Genomic DNA, 27,774 nt, shown 5'->3' with positions numbered 1-27,774 from the left:
ATTTTGAAAGCGCCCCTCGGAAGCGGCGCTGTCCTCCCCCCGCGCTGCTTTGACTGTCGCGGCTGGGTGATGATTTGCTTACTTGGAGCAGGACTGAGTTTGGAGCGGGCACTGTGAAATGTGTAAGCATGATGTTGCCTGGATAATCAGCGGAGGACGTGAGGAGAGCAGAGGTAAGAGCCGCTGTGACAGCCGACACTTTGACTAGCACCGCTTCTTGATCCCACTCTGCTCTGATCAACTACTTTTCACAGTGTCGTGTGAACAAATTAATACGTGGAATAATGACTGTTTTTTTTTTTATTGTTGTTTTTTGAGCGGGCGGGTTGTTTTGTTTTTTTTTTAAATTCCGTCCTCCGGCACACACGTGCGGATGGATCTAAGTTTAGCTGCAGCCGGATTTAGATTTTTTACAAACTTGGATTACGCGCAGAACCGGATCGCACACCGGGGTCAGTTCTCCAAAGATTATTCTGGGTTTAAAATATTTCCTTTTTTTCCAGACATCACGCGTCTCCCTCCCATCTCTCTCTCGCCTCCCCTCTTCCCCCTCAGACAGTAAATAAGCGTGTGCGGAGGGGTTAATTTGTCGCAATGTGTTTGGATAAAACCGGCGAGGGTTTTTTTTTTTTTTTTTTTTTTGCGCGTCTGCACCTGATGCGCTCTGATGTTGCGGTTAGTTGAGGATGCCTGTCAGCATCACTCGAGGTGCTGGGCTGAAGTGGGTCCGACAGTACTCATCATCACACACAGAAGCCGGATCATCACTCACTCTGTCGTTCAAGGTGTTTAAAATGTTGAGGGGAGGAGAGGAAGAAAAAGGAAAAGAAAAAAGAAAAAGAAAGAGACACGTCTCGCTCCGTTCTCACGCGCTCGTCAGTCTGATAGTTTTATAACTTATTGAGGGATTTTTGGCGGAGCTGCTTAATTGTCTCCAGCACGTCTAATCACGGACGTGCGCAGCCTAAATGAACTAATCAGCCCCTCCGAGGCGTTTGTTAATAGCAGGGCCTACCTGTTGAGGACATGTGAGTGTGTGTGTGTGTGTGTGTGTGTGTGAGGAGCTTGATAAATTGAACCGTCACCTCTCAGTATGCAGACGTTATTACAGCGACGTGACCGGCTCCGAACGAGCCCTCAGACTAATCACCTGCAATGGAAACTGTTGCTCTGCCGCTTTATCGACCTGTTGTCTGTCTTTGGCTCGTAATTAAAATAAATAAACATGTTCAGAGCGTGAGATAAAAAAAAAAAAAAACCCTGCCGAGATCAAGAGAGGGGGGTTTGTGTTTCTTAGATTTCACAGAAAATATTTTATTAGATGTTTGTTTTTTTTTGTTTTTTGTGGGATTTGAAGTGATTCCTGCTAACCGACCAGGGAGTGGACACTGGAGTTTAATTAACTACCTTTTTAGATCACATTGTGAGCCAGACAGCCACTAATGATCCTCTAACCCTCCTCCCCCTCCTCCTCCACCCACACCCACACCCACAGACCCACAACCAGCTGAAGGCAAGTGAAGCAGCCACACCTCATGCGCGGGCTCAGCGAAGGTCGGAGTGGATACGGGTCTGACAAACATGGGTGTGCTCCAGCTCCACAACCCCACTCACCCCAGCACGCTCCTGCAGCGGGCAAACCAGATGCGCCTCACCGGCACCCTGTGTGATGTCATCATCACCGTGGACGGCCAGGAGTTCCCGGCGCACCGCACCGTCCTGGCCTGCACCAGCAAAATGTTTGAGATCCTGTTCCACCGCAGCAGCCTGCGCTATGCCCTGGACTTCCTGTCCCCCAAGACGTTCCAGCAGATCCTGGAGTACGCCTACACCGCCTCGCTCCAGGCCACTGCCGAGGACCTGGACGACCTGCTGTACGCCGCAGAGATCCTGGAGATCGAGTACCTGGAGGAGCAGTGCTTGAAGGTGCTGGAGACTATCCAGGCGGAGGAGAGCGAGGAGGTGGCGGTGAGGAACCCCAGCTCCGGAGACCACAGTGACCACAGCCGGGCCAGGCACTGGAGGCACATGTTGATGTCCAAGAAGCATTCCATACAGGATGGACCCACCCGCAACTCCCCAACCGCTCTGCACCACCTGGCTCTGTACCACATGACGGAGAGGAGCTCTCCCGGTCCAGAGTCTGAGGCGGCTCCTGAATCGAGCCCCAAGAGGCAGGAGGCAGAGGTCGACATGGAGGGTTCTGAGCAGCCTCAACCAGAGTTATCTGAGGCCTCCTCCCAGGATCCCGCCAGAAGTATAAAATCAGAGAACATGCAGGTGGATGATGGGGAGGGCAGGTCCTCCAGCACCGGGGAGGGAAGCTGTGCGTCCGACCAGGCCAGAGACGAGGGTCCGGGGACGCCCCTGAGAGGCAGCGTGATCACCAGCGCTCGAGAGCTGCACACGAGCCCAGAAGACGGGGGACAAGTGGTGGGAAACTCTCTCGACTGTTTCCCCGGGATCTCCGAGAAACATCTGGCCTCCATATACTCTGTCCCCTCCAACCACACTGGGGAGGGGATGCTGCCCGTGTCCGTGTCAGTGGCCCCGTCCCTAGGCGTGCCGCTGGACCCCAGGGCGTACAGCGGCCTGCTGCACCAGGGCTTGCTGCACCGAGAGCTCCTCAGCAGGCTGGGCCAGTTTGCAGCAGGGATGAGGCACGAGGGCCAGGCTCAAGGCCAGCTGTGTTGTGGCGAGTGTGGGCTTCAGCTGCACAGCAGGCAGGCCATGGAGCAGCACAGGTAAACATGCACAAAAACATCCATCAACACCGCATTTCTTACACTTCCCTGCAGCGCCACAGTACATTTTAAAATCTATTTTTAGTATCTCAATTAATGGAAAATGCAAATAAATAAAATTGCTCATCCAAAAATCAAATAAATCACAAAAAGAGGGCACAAAAACAACACAGCGACACTGACAAACGTGTGTTATGTCTAATAAAAGATGAGAGCGACGTGCTCGTGTGCTCGTGCAGCGTGATGAATGAAAGCCAAGTTGTTGATTATGCTGTTAAGAGAAGCATTGGACACGCGTCTCTTGGAATCGTCCTCAGGATCTTTCCCCCCCCCCATCCTGTTGAAATACTTTGAGAGTTAAAAGCTGGAAGGAGCAACCGCAAATATGTTAATTTATTCCCAGGGACACCTGCACTCATGTCTTAACAGTGAGACGTCTCGGGAAGTTTTTCAATCGGGTCTTTGTTAGGGGTTTGATATAAAGAGGCCTTGGTGTCGCGTGACGCTGTTATTTACAAAGCCTGATTTTTCTAAATTCTGTTTGATTATTTGTGCAGAAGCGTGCCTCACACAACAGGCCGTCTCCCAGGCTATTTGATATGCATTCCTTTGCATCAGCAGAGAGGAGCCTCTCAGCAGGGACCGGGCTGGACGCTTCAGCTCGATGATGGATAACTTCTGCTCCCCGACTCGCTCTGTTGGTTTTCTTTTTGTTGTTGTTTTTTCCTCCTTTATTTACGAGCTTGTCAGATCAGATTTTGCCACTGTACACAAAAAAGTTACACCAGCTCAGTGACAACTCTCATTAGCTTGGTTGCAGATGTTTTTATAATTGTGCGTGCTTGGCAGTGTTTGACTCATCGCTAATCATTAGAAACGAGTCAAACAAGAGAGCCAAAAGTCCCGTTATGCAGCTAACACGCTCGCAAGTCTTCCTCTGTCTGCGCCTGTGGCTGACATTTCAGCCTCGTGCGACTCCGGAGTTGTGTTAAACCGCCCGGTGAAACAGAGCATCCTGTGGGATATTTAGTGATGCGCGTTTCTTACTCATGGAGACAGGCGGATGTCCGCAGGTTGAAGGAGTTGCATTGGTGGCGCTGCTTGAGGATGTAATGAAGTTGCTGTAGTTCTGTAACCAGGTCACTGAGCATACACCTGGTGTGCAGATTGACATTTTGTCATGTTGTTACAGACGTCTCTCTTCTGGCACAGCTTTAGTATGAAAAACTTAGAAGAAAGGAACAAAAAAAAAAAAAGAGAAATTGTGTTTGAAAATGTAAAGAATATTTGTAGCTTCGGCTGACAAAAAATTTGAACTACAGCCTTTCAGGTCATTTTAAAGGTTATTAAAATATCTTGGAATGAAACTAAATTAAATTATAATTACAGAGATCTTTTGCATGGTTAAAGACAACTGTTCCGAAAATTCCTTTATAGAAATTTAAATAATACCATTACAATTATATGGTATTTTCCGACTGTTTTTGGGATGTCTTTATTTTGGTAGAGAGGAGACAGGAAATGAAGGGAGTGCAATGAAATGCAACCAGCGTCCCTGGCTAGACTCAGACTTTGTGATTACATGGTCAGCTCCGTGAACCCCCCAGGCCATTGGGACGTGCCGTATTTCAGCCTTTTTTCTTTAAAGTCGTTTTTTCTGAAGAGTGAAAAAAAAATGGTTACATTCGAGATAAAAAGCTTTAAGTCTCACATGAACTCTCAAGTAGGTTATCATCTTTAAAAAGTCCTCAAAGCACAGAAAACCGTCAGCGCTCTGAAATACTTGTGTTTTCTAAATATTTCAATGTTGATTTGGTGCGTGTTATATTCCATCGCAGGACCATGGCGTGTGTTTAATAATGGACTCTTGTGAGACCATTTTCTCTGCTGTTAGCGGGGTGATATAAGGATAACAGTACAGATGCCTCGCATGCTTGGATGTGTGTGATATGATATGATAGGTTTTGCTGCCGGCGGAGCTTCAGCGAATCATCTTCTTTTCTCCTTTTCATCGCAGTTACAGGAGAAGTGCGTGTGTGTTTGGGGATGTGAGTTTGCGCGCACATGCATGGTGCGTGCATGTCAGTGTGTGTTTGTGTGTGCGTGCCCAGTGTCTTGCAGTGCTGGCGGGTGGAGGCACGCGTATGTCTGCACTCTGAAATTAGCCAGATATCCTATTGTCTGTGTTCTTTTTGCATTCATGCGTTGTGATTCACAACTCCAAGGGCCTCTTACACTAATGATGTTGCATTCAGCAAGGGATTCTTGCCGGAATTAAAACATGCTCCTCTTGTTACGGGGACAATGATGCTTCTGGGTTAGGGAGACCTTACGGAGGGGGGAGACAGAAAGAAGAAAAAAAAAAAAAAGGCGCAGAAATGAGATACTTATATTATCACGAGTGCGCTTTTCGCCCCTGTTCTCGTCTCTCTGTTAACACGCTCACATTAATGGTTGTCTTTTTCCGCAGGAGGCTGCACAATGAGGAGAAGGGCCACGGCTGTGAATACTGTGGCAAACACTTCCAGGACAGCATGCGGCTACGGATGCACATGCTGTCTCACACAGGTACTTAGTAACTCTCACACTCTCATCTCAGAGTATTCAGTGCTTATGAAGCCTCTTGATAGTGCGGCCTTTCAAATGCACCTGTTCATACTACAAACCCCCCCCCCCCCCCCCCGCCTCCCCCGCCTCCTCCTACCAGTTAGTGCTGCTCGGAATACTTGGATCATGCTTTCTTTTCCATGCTTAGGTCTGTGCACCTCTCCCTCCCTCCCTCCCTCTCCTCTTCTCTCCGTCTCTCTCTCTCTCTCTCTCCGTTTGAATCGTTTCTGTGTTTTTTTGGAGACTCTGGCAGCTCGCCAGCTCTGCCCCTTCTGAGTGATGACATCATCAGCTGCCGGCAGGCCTGGGTGTTCTGCCAGTGTTCCGAAGCGTGTGTGATGGCTCGCTCGCAGATGTGTGTCCAGGAACACACTGTACCCAAATGCAGACTTAATCAGACCTGACTGCTCTCCCAGCTACTTTATCCAAAATAGAGAAAGAGGAGCGGGGGGGGGGGGGGGGAATGGTAGGAGGAGGAGCAGGAGGAGGGGGGGGGATCAGGGACTAAAAATGAAACTAAAACAAAAACCTCAGTTGGAATATGTGTATAGACAAGGCGAGGTCCCTGTCCTCTCTGCCGTCTCTCTAAAGGATTGTTCTGGAATGACATACTGCTGACAGACGAGAGAGAGAAGCTGCTTCTTTAAACTTCACCTGAGTCGTCCCTTTTTCCTCCTCTGTACCCTCAACATAACCCTAAACACGCGGATTGTCTTGCATTTGCGCTCAGACCTCGACAACGCGCTTTGATTTTCAATTCGCAGTGACATCCGCGACAGCGGCACCTTTAACCTAATTTGAATTTTTGCATAAACTCTCCCCATCCCAATGTGTCAACCCATAATACTACAAAAAAAAAAGAGATGTGGATCTCATTTCTTTGTCACTGTGTATTTCGGTATAGCAGCCTTAGATCCCGCTGGTTGCTAAGGAGCGAGTGCTCCACTGCTCTAATGGGCTGATTTGGTATTCAGCTCGATGCTGGCTCTTATTTTGGTATGCCAGACAAAGTGTTTTGATGGAGGACGATTGCAGCCGCGTCTGGAGACAGTTTGATGGTTTATGGATGAGAGCACACTCCGTGCCTTTGACTGCACAAGACAATGCACTATGTTCTCTTCTTCCCTTATCACACAATCTCACACAACACAACACACCACACTGGACAGCGTCACACAACATCAGGATCTACAACATTGCTCTAGTGTTACTACTACACAAGACTGCTCTCTACCAAGTTTTATTTTCGCTCAGTGTAACAAAACGCGCCGTTCCAAAACAGTAACAGTTTGTTTTCAAAAATTGTTGTTTTTAGAAAATGAACAGATTGGGGCTTTTTTGTTATTTGTGTGCAGCAATGGGAACAGTGGCACAGTGTCTGAGTATAGAGGCATCGTAAGAGTTGAAAGAGGACCACATTTAGGCTGTAGCGCTCAGAGTTCCCAAAGCTTGTGGGTGTTTTAATGAGTCATTTTAACTTCATTTAAAGCCAGCTGAGCAGAAAATAGATCAGTGAATGAGCCCTGGGCCAGTATGGATCTGCAACCGATTTACATCTCTGTGAGAGCCAACCCACATCCAAACAGCTGTGTGTGCGTGAGAGTGAAAGTGAATGCCTGTGTGTGCATGTGTGTGTGTGTGTGTGTGTGTGTGTGTATGCATGTGCGTGTGTGCATATCTGTCCTATGCGTCTGTCTGTGCAGGTGTGAGGTGAGTGCAGAACGAGGATTGAACGTTTCTGCAAGCAGTATGCATACTCGTCTCTTTCATGTCCTCATCACAATAGACAAGGGCATTCCAAAGGTGAACTGGGAACTGTAGTTACAGTGTATGCGATGGGATTTGGGGTGTTGACTCTGAACTGTTTTTTTGATAAAGGGATGTGCCGTAGGCGGGAAGCGTCTGCTGTAGAGAGAACACCCAGTCCTTCTGTGGCCTCTCAGGCAGACAGTCTGCTCACTGTTCAGAGACTGATAACAGGGCACGGTAAATAAAACTCTTCAGCTCGGCTCTTTTTTGTCAAGAAGAAGGGCCGTTGCACCCTGTCTGGTGCTTTTGTTTGTCCCTGAGTTGTGTTTTTATGGCGCTTTCCTCCGCTCTATTGTGCTCCGCGCATTTGCTTCCTTGTGTTAACACCTGAAAAGCACAAGTGTGTGACAAGCGAGGCTCTTTGGTGACTTTTGAATTGGGGCGCCTTTGTTCCTCTCTTGTTGCTTCTGCCGCCGTTCCCCTTTAAAATGCTAAATTAACTGACTTGCTCTACAATTACAAAAACACACATGTTTACTGTCTGATCAAGAAACCTTCTTATAAATTTGATTTTATCTACAGCTCCCGCAGAGGCGCTGGTGTGTGATCAGTGTGGAGCAACATTCTCTTCAGAGGATGCTCTGGAAGCCCACAGGCAAACACACACAGGTACTTTACAACCATGTGCATGCAATAACACACCCTCTACACACACACACACACACACACACAACCACACGTTCTGTCTAACCTGGGCAGCATGGATCGAGCTGTCGAGTAAGCCGTGACTACAGCGCTTGTGATCAGGGGTCTAAACTTGCCTGTCATGCTGGCTGGGTTAAACTGTTCCTGTCATGATGCTCCATAATTTATCAACAGGGAGGTGGGAGGCCCTCTCACATATCACCCACTAATATCTCTTGGCATCCAGACCCACCGCATGCCACTTTGCCACGGCCGTAGCTTCACAGCGCCAGCATTACAGTTTCACAGACACACTATCCTCACCTCCCGCCCGAGAGCTCCGGTGGAATTATTTACACTCACACTCACACACACACTTGACAACAAGACAAACACCTTTTGTTTTTCATTAAGAAAATGTTTGTATTACAAGCTTCTTTTTCCCCACTGAGTGTCTGGTGTTAACAGTTGGCATCAGGATGAATCCAAGTATTTTTACATTTTTTTTCTCCTCAAAAGTTGTGTGGTTTTTTTTTTGTTTTTTTTTGGCCAAGCGGCTGCACAAACCTGGACGGTGACAAGTGATTTGCAATCTGGGCTCTTATAGATGGAACAACCTGCCAGAGGAGTTAAAGTCGTTTTTAATCTTTTGAATTAATTTTTAATGCCCACACTCCCAGACGTCTGTATTATTAGCAGCGAAGAAGCAAACATTACTCATGTGGCACTTTTCAAAACATAAGTTACAAAGTGTGAAGAGGGAGAGGAAGAGGAAAAGGGATACATAACACAGACAAGACCTTATATATAACAAGAGAAAATTAAGTTAAATTAATTTAATTTCAAACTTTTATATAAGGCTCGAAAATCATTGAGGTTTTCGTCATTTGCAATGATGTCCAGATACACACAAATAGTTAACCTTTTATTTAAAGTATTTTGAAGCTGTATCCGAAGAAAACAAATGGGTTATAAGAGTAGTATTTGTTTTTGGAACAGTCAATAAGTATTTATATTACTATTATAAAAGAGTGTTATTTCTACCTTTAGCAGCACTTTATTATTGAAGAAGTGTTATAAGGGGTTTATAAGTTGTCAGTGACAACCTTATTGATGGTTAAGAAGTTATTAATGAACAAGTTCTCTATCAATTTTGACTTTATCGTTTGTCATGCAGTCAAGAGAAACATAAAACACACAGACAATAAATGAAGATACATAAAATGTAATGAAATACGTACAATGTAATAATAAAACATTTAAAGCAAATGCTAATCCAAACACACAAGCTAACACAAAACTATACATCAGTATAAGTACAAGTATAATTCCTTAAAATAAATTGAATGTAGCCAACCTGGCACCGGCAAAATGTTCTTATATTTAACATGTTTTGGTTGATTTACATTTATCTGCCTATGTGAATTGTTTTGTATTTTTAGCATTTAATAAGTCAGAAACTTCCCATGAAATGACCCCTGACACCTTCTGATAGAAAGCGCCATGAAAGCCTTGAAAGATTTCCAGTGTCAATTATACCTCAAGGCTGGTTTATTTTTAAGTAAAGCTGAAATGATTAGTTGATAGAGAAAAGATTAATCAGTAACTATTTCTAAAATACCACAACCCAGATCATTGATAAAGAAACGGTGTGCATCGACAACAGTCTGACTAAGTGCTACCATCTAGTCTATCCTTTACACAATCAGAGTGTTGAAACTCACCCTATCCTTGCTTGTGAAGGACTGAGACTTTCGAGGATTCCCCCTTTTATACACAGTCATGATTCTATCACCTGTTATCAATGAACCTGTTCACATGAGGAATGATCCAAACAAAAATCCAGAAACATGTTGCTGGCATCAAATTCAGAATAAGCACATATTCATGAAAATATTTCAAGTTGATGAGGTAGAATATTAAATATATTATCTTTGTACTGTTTTCTCCGGTTTATTTTTTTTATACCAAGATACCAAGAATGTACAGTGCTGAGTCCTGCCTCTCTTATGTCTGCATGTTTTCTTATCCTTCTATGGTAGATAAATGAATATCTTTAGGGTTTTATAAGTGTTGGGTGGATCCAACATGAAAATTGCAAACCTCACTTCAGGCTCTGGGAAATTATGATGTCATATATGTCAGTCAGACCAAACAATTAATCGACTGATGAAAATGACTATCTGCTGATTAAGCGATGATGAAAGCAATAGTTAGTTTGCAGCTAACACTTAATGTCCTTGTGGATTAATCAGTCGATTTATTTTCTCGATTAACTGATTAGTTGTTTGCAGGGCTGCATGATATTTGAAAAAAAACTGACATTGCAGTGATTTGGTATTTTTGATTTTGTGATATGAAAAATATCAGGAGTTTTCACAACATAACTTGAGTAGCTATTTTTGGAAATAATGATTATTGAATCATTGGGGTGATTTTGTCTTGGAGTGTATTTTATGCATGAAAGCAGCAGCAAGGTCCCATCTGTCCAAGAACCCTTAAATCGGATGAAATTATTCAATTTACCAGCTTCTCTTGTGGATTAGTCATGGAAAATGTGAACCGTGCGAGTTTTCCTTTTGTATCAAGCAATAAAACATCTGTAGCATGACATCTTTTGAGTTAATTTGCCTTAGTCTACATTGCAATGTCTATGCACAACAATATAAGGTGCCCTGGATAAAATAGTGAAAAACTGATCAGTGTTTCCCAAAGCCCGAGATGACCCCCTCAAATGTTATGTTAATGTGAAAAGATAAGGGGCACTATTTTAAATATTTTCAATGTTTACGATATTAATATTTTTTTTTCATAAGCGAATAAACAAGCTGTTCTCAGAGTACACAAAGTTCCCAGAACACGGTTTGAAGACAGAAAGGTGGCAGGGTCCGCCACATATAAACAAAGTAAAACAGTTTGAAATGGTGTTGTCCTTTAAGGTCAGTTTGTTTATTCAGTAATTCAAACAAAGCAATTTTGTTTATTTAGTTTGTTTAGGCATCAAACAAATCCATCAATGAAGATCTTTGTCCTCTGATTAAAATGTCTTCTCTAAAACTACAGACTGCACCTTTATGAAGCTGGAGTCTTCTGACTTCTTTAAAAATGACTCAAACCGATTAACATCAAAATAGTGGTTGCTTAATCAAACAGTTGACAACGAATCATTTAATTGCTGCAGTTCTAGTTGCAGCTTTATTTTAGAGTGGACAAACCTATGACCTAGTTTTCAACATAATAATAATAATCTAAATATAAACATCAACACGATTATGCTAAGTCCTGTATTATAACAGCTTCTTTAACTCCTTTGAATTAGTTTATTGCCATTGATTAAATCATTATTGACGACCTTTAAAGCCTTTATAAGCGTGTGGTGTAATGAAGTACCACTTTTCTCTGGAATATTACCCCATTAGCTTGAAGTGAGAAAGCTTTCAGAGCACATGTTGGATTCAAACCTCTCCAGCTGTGGAAAAAAAGCTGTATTGTTGTCAGACGGTACATATGCCTGACAGTGTCTGAATCCACACCTTTTCTGCTACTGTCAGAGAAAGGTGATAACCCTCTCAGGGAGCATTGGCATGTAACTGTAACTCCAGGTGGCACACACAGTATGAATACTTAATGGATGTGGACATGGAGGGGTGTTAACGATGCCCAGAAGTTTCTACCCTCATCTTCCCGAGTTGTAAACACCCGGAGCTCGGTTTCAAGCTTGGCAGTGTATCCAGAGCAGGCTACAGGAGGGCATTACTCTCTCATTTTGTCGTGATCTCAGCGCGCTCTGCTGTGACGCATGACCCTTTTTTACTGACACTTATGGCAGCTCTCTCCGCCGACATGAGCCACAGGTAATTTAATCAGCGGCGTTGAGGTTATGCAGGGGAAAAAACATTGCTCCCCGACTTGATGCAAAGATTTACAACCTGCGTATTTAATTCCCCTAAAAAACACAGGATTCTTTCAGCGCTTTAGTGCCGATTGCGCAGCTCGGCTTTAATTTGCCATGTGGCATAACCAGTGAGCCAAATGAGTTTCCTCTTAGCAGATTAACACTTGTCAGACCTCAGCAGCTGCAACACTGCTGTCCACCTACTCTAGAGGGCAAATAATACTACTTTTGGGGGACCTTGCTCTGGAGCAATTTGGCAACGCTGACTACAGTTAAAGTCTCTTTAAGCGTTTTGATATGTCAGAGGTGAACGGCCGTGGGTTGCTGAAGTTAGAGATCAAAGAGGGGGGCGTTGGGGGAGGGAGGTTAGGGGCGGAGTGGACTGTGGGAAGAGAGGGGGGTAGGGGGTATGTGAGGACTTCCTGAGGGCAAGAGGATTGCTGCTGGTGTTGGATGCCAGGACTGAGAGGAAAACAACATCATGTGCTGCTGTTTACTCCTCACCACAGCACTGTCATAGTCTCCTCTGACCTACTTGTCAGAGCCCAAAATAAAAGAATGGATCTGTCTCCGAATTGCTCTCACAACAAAGGGGTTTGTTTCATCAGAGCAAGTCAAGGCTCTGGGGCACCGAGCTCTCAATTTTTGGAAAACCCAAGACTGTAGCTTATCTCCAGCACGCACAGAAATTGACTGTATATGCTTCAAACCATGCTGGCCGACCATTTTGCCACCTTGCCTTCAAGGCAAAGGCCGTAAGAGTGCTGCCTTTGTGTACTCACAGCAGCTGCACTGCTGCTGTTTCCACACATTACAGGCTGCTTCATCAAGTGAATAATATTACCTTCTGTCTGAGCCCTAATTAAACAGTCCTTTAGTCCATTCAGATACAGCTCGGGTTTTATAATGCAGCCCTCTTATTGCAGACCTTTTAGCTCGCCTAATTGCGTGTCCGTCATACTGCACCCTCTTGTTAATACCCAGTTGTAATTCATACAAGCCTTAAACTGAGTTGAACTGTGCTCTCTTTGGCCATTGTGCCCCCATTATTTATTTGCACTGACTGCCCCGATACACAAAAGCCCCTGGTTGCCATGTCATTTCAAGTAGACTGAAATACAGTAGATATGGAATAATATCGTAAAACATTCTAGGAATCGAGGCGAATGAAGCGGCGCGTGACCTCAATGAACCGATCCATGGAATGGTGGTTAAACATGAGCAACGTATCTCTTGTTGCATTAATTATTAAGTCCGTTGTTCTTCACTCGGGTAGATTAGCAGTCTACTGATGAGCGCCCGGGGTTGTTTAAGGTACTGTAGTGTTTGTGTGTGTGCACGCTTCGCCACATCTACAGGGAGCCGCTGTCTGCATGAACACTTACAGTAGCATGAATGCATCGGGTCATGTGAGGTCCAGCACGTAATGTAGCCTGCGCGGCTGTGTATGTTTAACTGAGTCATATCAGAGCGCCTGCAGACAGAGTGCACACTGTATACACGCTGAGCCGTCAGACACGGTTTCTACTATAGCTGGTAGACATGATGTAATGTCACAAATTGTTACATTTGTGGAGATTTGTTTAGCTGTTGTATTAAAATACAGCCAATACTTTACAAATACAGTTAAAATTACAGTTACAATTATTTGTTTTGTTTCAGCAAATATAAAAGACAAATTATCCACTAATCAGTCAGTTTAATTGCTGGGCTCTGGACGCTGAAGTTAAGATTAACACAGGAGAAATTATACAGATTTGCGGTCGTCACTGAATACAATCTCTTGTTCAATTTGCAGTGGGTTTACTCCCAGATTCTCAGGGTGGGAAAACTTTTGTTTGCCGCTTGAAAAGAAACAGGCTGCGCTTATTTGTGAATGAAGGGATTAGCTTGAACACTTCACCCCAACAAGGACCATGATCCTATCTGGTTGCCTAGACACATGGTTTTGTTTCTTAGGCAGCGTGAGAGCGTGGCTGGCTCCCACCTCGCTTGGACTGAATAAGTGGCAGATGTATGAAGGCAGACCATGTTAAATCACATGAGCATACACATGGTCTTAGTGGAGATATGCTGAAATAGCATAACCACCTCAAACCATCCTGAATCACCGGCCTAATTATGCATTTGACAAGCAGCTCAGTGATATAATGCGCACAGTAAATGTTTATATTTTCTGCCTCATAGCAATACCAAATCTCTTGAAAGTAAATCATTATTCCCACTGTTAAGGCTCCCTCCCACTAAACACAATGCTCAGTCAACTCTCCGGCCTTTGAGGAATACCATTGATTACATGGTATTTACCCCATTGAGGACCAAGGGTCAGGGGTCATCCTGTGCCTTAAAACCCAAATCCCAGGCCCATTGTCTGGTTAAGGGTGAGAAAGCAGGGGGCAATGACAGCCAACTTTAGGGCTTATTCTCTCATAAAAAAGCTCCTCTGCACTTATTACCAAAGCTTACTGGAAAACTCTACAACTGCAAATCCTTTTTGTTTGAAAAGTTAACAGAGCGCAGCGAGGCGAAATGCCACCACTAACACACACAAACACTTCCCTGCCTCCGAAGGTTTTTTGTTTACACTTCAAGATATTATTTGTTATTTTTGTTTTTCCGCGTCGGCTGCGCGGAATAAAACCCCGGAAAAAAAAACGACTGCTGAGCTGTTGTCACCGTGTGTCACCCTGAGATCAAGAGTGAGATTCTTGTGACAGAATATTTGTCATATTTCTTCACTCAAGTTTCAGTATTGTTGGTGACAGAGGGATCAGGGCCTACATCTGCAAGAGTGCGCGAGTGTGTTGGGGAGTAAGGCTTCTTCTGCCTCCACAAAGAAGCCGGGATGTTAAAACTTTTAGAGCAGACGGAACAAAGTACGCAGGCTGCATCGAAACAAGCATTTACAACATATGATATTTAATAAAGCGAGAGTGGAGAGTGGGCTGATTAAAGTAGCTTTGAAGTGTCTACAAGGTGGATAATATGTTATTCAGTTGGTTGAGGGCTCTGCTCGGCTTTGCCTGCAGCTAAATTAAGCTGGACACATTGGAACAGAAAGCACTCCCCCTGCTGGCCGCGACGGATAATACCAGAGATAAAGTGGATCAAGGCAGCATATCACAGGTCATGCAGAGACTGCATTTTGTGCTTCTGAAATGTCTTTAGATAGATCATTATCCGGACTCCATTGTTGCATACTGGCCTTAGTGAGGTATGACTCAGACAGAAAGTGAAGCTGGTCCGACAGTGAAAGGATTTCCTGTATGGTCAGCGGATAAGGGGAGTGGGGAGGGCGCAGAGGCGTTGAGAATGCAGCTTCTTTTGTCTTCAACTAAAATATTGTGATCCGTGGGTGAGAAAGGGCCTTGGTCATTAGGCGACAGCATAAAGACAGGGATTGTAGGAGTTGCGTGAGGAGCCTATGACTAATGGGCTTGGTCAATGAGGGCCTGGACCTCTTTGTGTGCCCTTTGTACAAAGGTCCACAGGCTAAAGCCTCTGAACAGGTGCAGTTCATTCCAGCGGATCGCCTCCCTGCAGGATTGTTAAGATCAGGGAATGTCTTTCATCCTGTCTTCTTTCCGTTAATGATTACGAATGATCAGTTCTATTAGTGCCATTGAACAAAACTGTCAAAACTAGGCTCAAAAAGAAGCCCCGTAATTTTCGAAGGAGCTTTGTCATTTTATGCCAAATTGTACTTATCCGTGAAATGCGAGGTCCAAAAAGGCGTCTTGCATTGTCTGAGCAAACAGTGATACATGGATTAGTAAACAATACGCAGTGAATGTTTCTGATTTATCCCTGAAAATGTGAATTTGCCTGGTTTGTTTCTTTTTCCCTCCACTTTGAACAGGCTTGTCTGTTAACTTGATAGAACCTAAAGCGAGTGTCTGACACTCTTCCCTCTTAGTATGAGTGTGCTGTATCCCTTTCCCTGCGTTAATTCCAATTTAATTGCCAGTTGCCTCAAGGCACTTCAATAACAGTAACAAATGATTTGATTTAGTGGACCTCATCAGACTGCATTTTAAATGCGACACAGCAACCCCACTTGAATTCCAATGAAGTGCTGGCACAGTCCTCTGTTTACTAATGATCCTCCGCTGGAGATGTCTGATTGAATCTGAGTCAGGAGCAATGGGACCTGCTAGCATTGTAAATGATCTGCAACCTGAGCAGACAGAGAAATAAGGACCTCATAATCTCGCATTAAAGCCTCACTCTCCAGGACATGCACATTATTTCCAATGCAGCTGATTAACCAGCCCCTCAGTCTTACCACACATATGAATTTGCATGGGTCTGAATGCCAGAACGGATTTGAGTGCTGGCGTACACAGCCTGTAGATCAAGTGTTGACTGTATGACAGCCAATGGATCTTCTTCACATAGCCATTTTGACTGGAGCTACCCTGCCAGCGTCTCCCTATCTGTATTCCTCTCCACACTCCGTGCAACAGGAAAGCAGCCCCAAAGAGATGCCAGGTCACACACAGGATTAAACTGGATTGTGTTTTTTCCTGCAGTCCTGCCTTTAATGGCTTGATATCACTACTTAACATTCTGCACAGAGCGCATAGTGTAGGCATCATTTAGGGTGGAGCTACTATCAGCCGCTCTTTGAGCACAGAGACAGAGGACTTCACAGGCTGGAGCTGACTCCTGATGGGGAATGAAGAGAATAATTACACATCTAACACACCAGGAAGGAGCCATTGATTGTGTGATTGGCATGCTGTGCATTGTGTGGGAAATTCTTAAAGAAAACAATGACTTTCATGGTTTAAAATAGAACGTATAAAGACTCACAGTTGAAAGTGCCTCTGGGCTTTTAGGGGAGTTAGTTTAGGTAGAGGCACTTGCTCTTTGAAAGAAGCTTTTCCCTCAGAGGACTCACACAAAGTTGAAGTGACCCAGTTTCCCCACTTAAGGCCCTGTCTGTGTATGGTACTGAAATAACTGTGTCTGTGTCTTGTGCGTTCTCCAGGGACTGACATGGCGGTGTTCTGTCTGCTGTGTGCAAAGCGCTTCCAGACCCAGAAGGCCCTGCAGCAGCACATGGAGGTCCACGCAGGCATGCACAGCTACATCTGTAGCCACTGTGAGCGCCCCTTCCCCAGCCACACCACCCTCAAAAGACACTTGCGCTCGCACACGGGTAAGAAACAGATTGGTTTGCGGCATCACGGTTATCTGTGGAGTTATCGCCTGTCATGAAACATAAACATGTGGCGTTAAACACGTGTGGTGGAACGGGACAAAGACGGCGGTATTTATTTTCGTATGTGGGTTAATTTCCTTAGGTTACTGGCTTTAAGGTTTTAGTCAATTTGCATGCATCCTCTCCTAGCCCCCTTTTCCCGTTCTCTATAAGATGACTCACCTCTCTGATGACAGCACTGTACCGTTATGGCCGGTGCATATTTTGGGCAATTTCATCCTGTTTATATTTTGGGTTCTTAGACAGCCTTTGGGCTTCTGCAATTCACGGCTGTCAGTTCTAGTGTGGTTCACCCAAAATGATAGAGGAAACCCAAATAAATATTGAAGGAAAAGCAAATGGAAATGACTTGTCTGTGTGTTCTACCGAGGGTGAGTCTTGGTGCCGCAGGAGACGGAGAGATATTTACTGAAAAGATGTCCCCCTTTCTTCTTTTACCTTAAATAACACTCCCAGCTGTCACGACGGCTTGATGTCTAGACAGGAGAAATACATAATTGATGTGAAGAGACAGAAGTGAAGGGAGTTTTGGCCATGGCAGCGTATCTTGTTTGTATGCCATTCTGCTTGGAAGTAACATTTTGTAAATGTCATCTGCTCCACAGTGGGGTGGGGGATTGGGGAGAATCGGCCTGTAATGAGGAGAGCAATGTATCCTCTGACTTGGCTGTTGCTGTGGACACTGAGATAATGAGGCACATAGGTCATTGGAGATGAGTCAAATCCTCAGCCTAGGAGAGAAATAGATTAACTACAGTATAGAGAACAGAGCAGCACATGCCTGAAGGGCTTTTATTAGCTATTAGCAGACAGCCAAGAGGAGTGTCCTCGTGTCATAACATTAGCAACGTATGAAAGCACATTATTTCCCCCGCTCGATATGCATGTGCAGAAAACAGCTCTGTGACTGTTTGACCTATGCAGCTACATTTGCACCATACCATGTCGTGCCAAGGATAGAGTTAGCCTTTGACGCGATCTCACGATAATGGGCTGCTGCTGCTGCTGTGTGTTGGTGTTGTGGCTGCCACCGCTGTTGTGACACGACTGTGTTTTCAGGCGATCACCCGTTCGAGTGCGAATTCTGCGGGAGCTGTTTCAGAGACGATGGCACGCTGAGGGGCCATAAACGCATCCACACAGGAGAGAAGCCTTACGAGTGCAACGGCTGCGGGAAGAGGTTCAGCCTCAAACACCAGCTAGAAACACACTACCGTGTACATACAGGTGAGAGCTCTGAGACGTTAAATATCTCCCAGTGAAGCTACTTTTTACTGCTGTTTGAGAGTGCTTGAAAACCAGAGTGCCAAGCTTTTTTGGAACTATATATTTATGACCTGTTTTTAAAGATTTACATCATCAGTTGGAACAAATCACTTGAAGCTGAGTGCCACAGACAGGGCAGGGAACTCAGAAAATACTGAGAGTCAGTCTAATGCATTTCTGACTTTTGGACAATTTTGTGTGTCCTGGAAAAAATATATAATTTTTAAGAGTATAAAAACTGCTTTTACGATAAAGGACCTTAATCCAAACCATTTAATTTTGGTAGTTTAGCTGCTTTTAAAACCATTTAATCTAAGAGAAAAGCACCTTTATATTGAATCATTTTATATCCAAGCAAAGCTTTTGGGTGTCTTCAACACATGAAGAATGGTGTCGGATGTCTAAAACACAACGTGCTCCCACAAAACCAAACATCAGCATGGAACGAATGTAACTCACTTTTTCATAATGACTCAAAATAAAAAGCTGGCAACTTGCTGCGCACTGTGGGCAGCTGTGTGGGAGCACAGAGGCTGACCACTCTGTTTTCTGGAACTGTATGAAGATAATGTTGATATTGGGACGATGTTAATGCTGCTGTTAAAATATTTTGGAGAATGAAATCCCAAACACCTGCTTTGTGATGTGTCGTGGGAACAGTGAGAGAATATTTTTCTGCTTGAATAAAGTTTTGCTTGCAACAACAAGGAAAGCTGTTACCAGGAATTAAGAATATTGTATTTTAAAAAGGAGTTCATAACTTGCGGTTAATGCACACCTGAGGGTAAGAGAGGCAGAGATGTAGTGAGCAGAGATGGATGATTCATATTCAACAGCTTTAATAAGATTTGTTGTGTTAAAACTTACAGGCTTTTTCCTCTTCTTTTTCTTCTGCTGCTGAACTTTAACAAATAACGATAAATAGCGGACAATGTAAATTTCCCCAATATCAGGCCGATAATTTATTGGTCCAATATATATCATACTTCCTTACAAGAAAATATTCCAAAACAGGAAGAGTGGCTGGAAATTGTCAGAGGAACTGTGGAGAATCCCCAAAAATACTACACTGAATACGTTCGTAAATTAAAAATGTGTATGCATATTGAATTATTTTTATACACCTAATTATTTAATTATTTGTAAAAACATTTTTTAATTTTTGTTTCGCTTTCTGTATGATTGATAATAATAATAATATTATATCCAGTGGTCGATATTATCGGTCTATCACAGATATAGCAGTATCTGCATGAGATGAGATTAATTTCCACTTCCTTAATGTCACTTTAGACAGTAAAGTTTATTGTTAAACTATAAAATATCCTGCCTGCCTTACATATCTTTGTCAAATGTCTGATAATCACATTTGAGGGATCATTGCAAAAAAAAGGTTTTGGACGATATTTGATATTGATATTGAATTTGTTTACTTCCTGATATCCGCCTCAAAAATAGAGTATTGGTCTGGCTCTTATTATAATTATGATTATTATAATTATTACTATTATTATTGGCAATGATTATGTGTTTCTCTGTTTATGTTGTCATGAAAAATCCCCCACTAAAGAACCATCAAATGAAATCATAGAAATGCACCTCTACATTTTATTTCAGGTTAGATTTTTACCGACTGCTATCTGACTCCTCGCTGAGGTCAGAGACAAACTGCTGTCGTATTCACGGTGGATGACGCTCACTGGACAATATCTTATATCAAACTGAGGGCAAACCGATATAGGTCTAATCCTGTAGCGCAAACAGACAGGCAACACACAATACGACAGTGGACAGTACAGTGGACTAGAAGTAGAGGTGAATCCCGTTTCACCTGGCAGGCCTCTGACTCCGGGTCTACAAGGTTAATGCTCTGTTGTTGAATTTTTCAGGTGAGAAGCCATTCGAGTGTAAGCTGTGTCACCAACGGTCCAGAGACTACTCGGCTATGATCAAGCACCTGCGCACTCACAACGGAGCCTCTCCGTACCAGTGCACCATCTGCCAGGACTTCTGCCCGAGCCTGGCCGCCATGCAGAAGCACATGAAGGGCCACAAACCAGAGGACGTGCCGGCGGACTGGAGGATAGAAAAGACTTACCTGTACGTCTGTTACGTCTGAGCAGGACTTGGACCCAATGCACAGTCTCTCTCACACACACACGTCAGTGTCGGGTGAAGACCTCGTAACTCCAGTGTTGCTGTTTTTTCATGCTGAAAGATTACATGTTTATCTAGGTTTTAAAAAAAATAAAAAATACTTTTGGATAGACTGAAAAGTGCATTGTGGGAAGTTGTCGTTCTAGGAGATACAAGGTTTTTACCTGACAGCGGAGACATGCAAGCAAGACTACAAAATGTGTGTACATGCTACACTAGGGCTGCTACTAATGATTAATTTCATTGTCAAATTAGATTATTTTTTACTACTTAAGTGATGAATCTGAAAAATGTCAGAAAATCCTCACATTTTGGTGACTGCAAACAACTCGTTCTGTCAGACCAACAGTCCAAAGAGATTCAGTTTATAACGATGTGAAAAAGCAGCAAATTCTCATATTTTCAGAAGCAGGAAAACTGAAAACGATCAGCAATTCACCCGGAAATTGACTCAAACGTTCAAACTGATGATACAAATTGTCGACATCTCCTCTCCTGGTGACTTATCGTTTCAGCCCTAGTGCACACAAACGTACACACACACACAGTTTTGATAATAACTGTATCTCTAATGGATCCACTGTGGTTAAAAAATCGATGCCACAATGGCTGCAACTGCTGACCTGTATGTGTAGCAGGAGCTTTTTTTTTTGATTGATCGCTAAAAACCATCAGGCAAAACCTGAGTCATCTTCTATGATTGTGCCGTAGATGTTGAAAATAATTCCACGAAGGCTTGATTTGGCTGAACCTTGCAACACTTTTCTCTCCTGAATTCCTGTGACTTTCTCAGTTTTATTTTCTGCTGTTGGATTTTTATTTTGGAGTTGTTTATTTTCTGCATGTTTTACTTGAATGGCTGCCACGTTTTGACCTCATAAGCTTGATCTCTTTAATTGCCTTGTCTTTCTTTGCAGTGGGTGTTATTGTTTTGGGGTTTTTTTTCGAGATAGCTGGCTTACAATTTGAGTTTCTCTCTCGCAATGTAATAGGTTTTTTGCTATTTATATGTTGTTTATTTGTTACCAAATATGTGCTGGTTTTCATCACACAGTCGGCGTCTCTCGTTATGATTTTTTTCTAGTAGAGCAAGCTCTACCTCTCCTCACTTTTCAACCATTTGTTTTAGACCTACTGCAAATTATTCACCCGACAGTAGTTTTAATTTTCTAACAAATACACCCTGATTTAAATGGTCAAACAGTGTGTTAAAAAAAAAAGGCCTCAACATGGCTTTTATGTGTAGTTTTTTATCATTAACTATATATAGATGTCTTATAAAAATCACAGAATCAGAATTTTCTAGGAGAAAAACTGAAGAAAAGATTGAAAAGTTGTTGTTGTTTTTTTTTTTTGTTGTTTTTTACAAAAACCTGAAAAAGAAAATTCTGACATTGAATCACTATGAGCAGGTTATTTGTCAGTTATAGTGTAGCTGTAATGTACAAACTGTCATGGTATGTTATTCCCTTATGTGAGCCTAACACGGGCCTTATAGATTTAAAAACATGTTGTATTTTTGTATTACAGTAATTTGCTATCTGTTTACATTTGGTATGATTTGAGAAAAAAAGACATCTTAATGTGTGTGTTTTATAAGTCTCTGATTTGATTAAGATCCCTCCCTTGTGCCTCTTTTATAAGTAGAGCATCGATGTGCTTGAGTACATGGGTCTGTGCTATTTGGTAGTTGTTTCTGGGTGTTTGTTTATTGTTACTTAATTAAAGATAGACTGCCATGTAGATCCACTTTGTCTGAACATTGCAACTGGAAGCAACATACTGTGATAGTGGCTGATCCTCTGAGACAAGCGTGTACTTTTACATCAGAAAAAAAAGAAAAAAACATTTGCTTGGAACTTGTATCCAATTGTTCCCTTCAAAGTGACAATGGGCTGAGGTCTCTGGATGGAAAAAAAAAAAACAACAGTGTGTATAGCAAAACTTGGCGTCTGTGGGCATTTTGCCTTCTTAAGTAGCCAACAACACTCAGTGCCATGAGAACACACATTCACTGTATCTATTCTACATGAACATGCACTATAACTGGATTTCCTCGGTGGACCAAAAGAAATAGAGCACTTTTGTTTGAAAAGGGGTTTTTTCTTTGATCTTTCTATGTTGTGATAATGCAGATGTCCTTTTATTTGATGTGTCCTAGAAGGATGTGATTAGCATTGTTTAGATTATGTCAATGTCTGTCTACCTCAGGGCCAGATCAAAGCTTGACCTGGTATCCAATCAGGGTTGTTCTTCTTGCCATGTGTGCAGTAAAAATCCCTACTTCATTACAGCTTTGTAACACAGTGTGTGAAAGTGTTTTTTCTCAGTGTGGATTCAGGCACAACTCTGTATGCGTCAGTGTTCGGTGGCATGGTTAAAAAAAGAAATAAAACAAGTTACTATTTTATGCATCTCGTCTCATTTGCCTGCTGTTTCCGCCGTCTGCATTCAGTAGGAAGACGCTGTGTGACGGCGCGTCCAGACCTTTCCCGTCCCCTTTAGCCGCTTGCTGATGAGCTCACCCCTTCTTTGACACCCATTACGATCCAAATGCGTTTGTTTGAATTTTTTTTAAACCGGACGTTATTTAACACAATTCATTCTATAAAAGTGGATAATGTGGGGCTATTTCTTCATTCAACTGAACACTGAACACTTAAATTGGTCTGGTCAGGTTTTCATTCATAGTCAATTTATACCACTGTGACTGGCAGCTGCTGGGCCTTTCAACCATTTAGCCATAGCGTTTTTGACCATTTAGCCTTTACTTTTAGCTATTTTGACAAAAAAAAAAACACCTGATGAAGACATTCTGTTTGCCTTTAGCTAACGATTTCTGTAGCGTAGGCTTTCAACTGTTGTTCACTACTTTTAGCAATCTATTTTAACTGACATCTATTACTTCAAGCCTACTTTAAGTTAAGTATATTAAACAGTTTATCCATTAGCCTTCTTTAAGCTAATTATTTCAACAGTTTATCTTTTAGCCAACTTTAAGCTAATATTTGAACAGTGTATCTATTAGCTTTCTTTACACTAACTATTTCAACAGTTTATCTATTAGTCTTCTTTCAGCTAATAATTCAAAAGTTTATCTATTAGCCTTCTTTTAGCTAATAATTCAACAGTTTATCCAATAGCTTACTTTTAGCTAGCTATTTCAACTCTTAATGTTAGCCGTTTTTAAACTAACTGTTCAGGCTGTTGTTTGCTAATTTCTTTTCATGCTTAATCAATCACACACTGTGTGTCAAATGACTCACTATATGGCTATTTTTACCCGTAAAAATGACCCCCAAGGTATATGTATCCCTTTGGTATCACTGGTGTATGGAAGCTCCTCTCTACAGCCTCTGTGGTCCCATTTCTAACTCAACGTTTCACTTTTACAGCACTGCTGGACACAGACAATGCTGCTGATCTCTCTTAACAGTTTATTGGCTCCTGCCACAAACCTTCACAGTCTCAAGCTGTTTATAGAGTTTATGTGTCATCTGGACTACTTGCAAACAGCTGGAGTCACTCCAGGCTCTGTGGTGACCTCTGATGGCACTCTGCCAGAGCCACAGCTGGCCTGTGTTTTATCCCAGATGTGAGAGGAGGTAAGAATCAGTACATCAGGTTTACCCCGCTCCCTGCTCAGCACAGTGAAAGTAAACTTTCTAATTACACGTAGGCCTACTGCCAACACTGCACGGTACCTATTTTTTATTATGGGTTTAATGTTTGCCAAATGCCTTTGAGATTTAACACGGTTATAGTGCTAGGGCAGTGTTTGTTTGGTTTTCTTTCCCATCTTCCTCATTTAACAATAAAGTGTCTCCAAGCACACTGTGAATGTTTTATTGTGTAATTTATTTTTCTGGCTATATGACATTAAACCCCATCAGCTCTATTTTATCCTGCAAAGTTTACAGTTTCTGCCCTCAGTGATCTGATAATGATACAGAATTCCACTGTGTGAGTTTGGGACCCCCAAGTGGTCGCCGTGTTTGTCTGACAGGCTGCAAGATGACTAACAAGAAAAGTTATAGACATTTTAAGGTCAAACACTGTCACCAGCTCATATTCTGCTCTGCTGTGACTCATAATTGAGAATCTCATACATAAAAAAAAAAATCTGTTTTGTCAAATAATGGATATATCAGGAATGTCTTGAGGGAATGTCTTTACATTTGGCACAAATATCCACTTGGACTCAAGGATTAACTTATTGGAGTTTGGTGGTCAAAGGTCCAAGGTCACCTCATGGGATCCCATTCTTTTGAACACTAAATCTGAATTCTCCTACATAATTGTACACCTATTAAACAACTGATGAAACAAGAGGGTAAATCACCATTGTAAGATAAACAATGTTTAATGCCGTACCACCAGACGATGGAACAGCTTCTTTCATCAGGCTGTGAGGCTCCTCGATTCCTCCTCAGCACTCCACCATAAAAGGGAGTTTTATTTAATGACGTGGTGACAAAGATTAGGAACAACCACAAAAACTTTTCAGAAACAGCCAGACCACACATCAGCCTTCGCCAGTGGTCTCGTTTGCTTATGTGGGTCATATCGAGGCGTCAGTATTAAACTGAGACGGTTTCATAACCAGTTAAATGTTCCCTGTCGGGCGTTAAAGGAATACGAGGAGGAAGATGGAGGGCGCCAAACTCAAAACCACCAAACTTGTTGGCAGGGGAAAATGCACAAGACAGCATTCACAACAACCATCTTCAAAGTTGCAGCTACAGCTAATGCACATCAACAAGTGAAGCTGCCAATGAGTGAAGCTGCCATGATCTGACAAGCAGAGATTTGACACCAAAAGGACTCAAATACTCAAAACTCAAACAAATAAATCTTTACGTCAAACTTCCATTTTAGAGAAGATGACCCTGTTTAATGTCCTTTGAAAAGCAGTTATTGTTTGTCTGTGAATTGACTTATTAATTTGTAATACATTTGGGGCCTTTTTCATGTATTTATTTGAAAGTGCAGCTCGAAGAGTGACAGGAATTGGGATGAGAGTGTGGGGTTGATGACATGCGACAACAGGGTTTCACGCTCCATCAACTAAGCTACCGAGGCACCTCCATTTGCAAATTCTTAACAAAAATATCGATACTATCGATTCTGAATATTTAAAATGGTGTAAAAACTTATTTTCCACAGTAACCAGCTGTGCTTTCTCGCTCTCTCTTCTTTTATAACATTTTACAGGTTTGATCTAAAGAGATTTAAACTCATTTAAAATAAATTTGATATTTAATGTTTACAACAGTCTTTCTGTTGTTCTCTGCTACTAGCCAATTTTTAATATCAGTGTAGTGTCAGTTTTTTCCTGTGGTACCAGCTGAATCTCTTTATTCTATTCAAATCCATCATTCTAATTTACTTCATTGGTAATGTTCAATTAACCGTTTACAATGTTAGGGTAGATCCAGTGTCATATGCTGTGTGACCACTGACCTCCTAAACAGAGCAGATGGGGGTTGAGTGCCTTGCTCAAGGGGCATTGAAGAAAGTCAACAGCAGTTGTAAAAAAGTCTGTTTAAAATCTTTCATGTTTTTCTCATGGATCCAACCATCTGCTGCTTTTCTTAAGCTTTCACTTTCCTTCACGAAAGAAATTAATTAAGCTTTGAAAGCAAATGTGTAATTTTGACTCGGCCAAAAAAATGACAACCACCTCCATGACCCCTCCACCTCTGATCTCCAACCCCTCCGTCAGTGCATGACCGTGCTCAGCGGAGGAGCAGATTGAGTGGGAGCCTGTGTTAATGTAATCTCCTCTGTTTAATTAGAGTGAGCGTGGTGGGCAGCTAAAGCAAACCACATTACCCACCATCTGTCCGGGAGCAGCTCTGCTCTTACCCACCCTCGCTATCATTAGCCTCTACAAGACAAGACACAAACACATACATGACAGCTATTTATTCATCCTGCCACTTTCAATACAGACACAACTGCATACAATTTAGCGGCTGTGATGGGGCCACACTGGCCGCTCCGACCTGTCACAAATGTACTGCTGTGTAACTGCAGTATGCTGCACGTTGTTGAATTTTGAAAGCCAGGAATTGTCCAGCACAGGTGATCTTAAAAAAAAGACCAAAAAAAAAAACTGTCTGGGTGTTTTTCTGCTCCATTTTTTCCTCACCTGTGACCTCCTGACTACAACACATCTGAGTTAACGGAAAAATGGGGAACAACCATAGGAGCAAGCGATAATTAAACATTTCATATCTCAAACCTTTGGATTAATATGGTATTGCTGATTATTTGCATAAATATCTAGCGTTTAATGGACTTAACTGCCCGTTTATCGTCAGCTGATCTTTAAAAAATGGAGCTCTCCATTTCCGCCACAAGAGGGCAGTATGCTACCACCGCTAGCATCCAGCCCAGGCTGCAGGCAGGGAGGCAGGCAGGGCTCAAGCACAGAGGATTTACTGCTCCACAGAAAGCTGAGCCCACTGGCAGCCAGCAGAGCAACACAATTATTGAGGCACAGAGGAGAGAGAGCCTGCCTGGCAGTGTGTGTGTGTGTGTGTGTGTGTGTGTGTGTGTGTGTGTGTGTGTGTGTGTGTGTGTGTGTGTGTGTGTGCGTGCGTGTGTGTGTGCGTGTTTAGATAGACGGGGTGCAGATTATCGGTTTCTGTCCTCACCCTGTGCTGTATCCCGACCTGGACAGTTTACAGTGGGCTTTACTCCTTCGACACATGGTGGTGTCATGACACTGCACACACGCAGAGCCAACAGCCTCTGCCGAGCTTTTGGCAGAGGTCCCATCACTAATGTTTTGATCATATAGATTTGAGGTACAGAATATTCACATGGCTTCTAGATCAAAAATAAGCATGTCATCATCAGCCATATGGTTTGTCTGTGGCTGGAGGATTAAATCTGAACAGAAGGACATGAGACATATATTTTTAGATTCAGTGTGACTTGCACTGTCTGAGGAGATCATCATCACGCTCATGTTGAATTTCACAGCGAATAAACTTACGCTGATCTTACATACGCTCCCTCAAACTTCAGAGCTTGCCTGAAAACCGGGTATATGGGTCTGATGTGAACAGGGACTGCTAACAGCTAATTCGGCTTATTTATGTAACAGTGCTAATATGCCAACATGTAAGTAAATTTAGTGGGCTGAAGTTGTAGCCCACAGCAGAAATCACAGCATTATACCTCCTGTTTACATTCCCCAAAGCATCATGGGGAGCGCGGCAGTCTCAACTCTGTCCTGCAGGCAAAACCCCCGAGCTAAAACATAATACTGAATTGAATCAGAAAGTTTTATTAGATCTGCCAATCTTCTTTTTTCCTATTTTCAAAACTGGACAAATACCATTTGTGCCAAAAATCTTTGACTACAAGGGCAGACATTTTGTGCTTACGCGTGGAATAAAGGCCTATGTACTGCTCTGTTTACAATTATTACT

The 27,774-nt window shown here is 42.9% G+C and overlaps 1 protein-coding gene and 1 long non-coding RNA gene across 5 annotated transcripts in view; one reads left to right on the top strand and one right to left on the bottom strand.

The window, feature by feature from the left end:
* Positions 1 to 27,774, bottom strand: part of LOC115567734 (uncharacterized) — a 56,025-nt gene that overhangs the window by 12,916 nt on the left and 15,335 nt on the right. The gene's annotated exons all lie outside the window — the stretch shown is intronic.
* On the top strand, positions 16 to 22,743 carry zbtb16b (zinc finger and BTB domain containing 16b). Of its 3 annotated transcripts, none has more exons than XM_030394515.1 (7): positions 21 to 173; positions 1,496 to 2,744; positions 5,215 to 5,312; positions 7,683 to 7,769; positions 16,673 to 16,843; positions 17,966 to 18,133; positions 20,062 to 22,743. In XM_030394515.1, exons 2-7 carry the CDS (start codon positions 1,582 to 1,584, stop codon positions 20,289 to 20,291), a joined length of 1,917 nt encoding a protein of 638 aa, XP_030250375.1. In that variant the 5' UTR covers positions 21 to 173; positions 1,496 to 1,581; the 3' UTR covers positions 20,292 to 22,743. The 3 variants fall into 3 exon arrangements, with proteins under 3 accessions (XP_030250388.1, XP_030250375.1, XP_030250381.1); XM_030394521.1 differs by lacking the exon at positions 21 to 173 and adding an exon at positions 180 to 452; XM_030394528.1 differs by lacking the exon at positions 7,683 to 7,769 and having other exon boundaries at positions 16 to 173.

This window comes from Sparus aurata, chromosome 2, assembly GCF_900880675.1.
Source record: "Sparus aurata chromosome 2, fSpaAur1.1, whole genome shotgun sequence".
Lineage (NCBI taxonomy): Eukaryota > Metazoa > Chordata > Actinopteri > Spariformes > Sparidae > Sparus > Sparus aurata.
The sequence above is the reverse complement of the archived record's forward strand: the minus strand, read 5'-3'. Positions and strand labels throughout refer to the sequence as shown.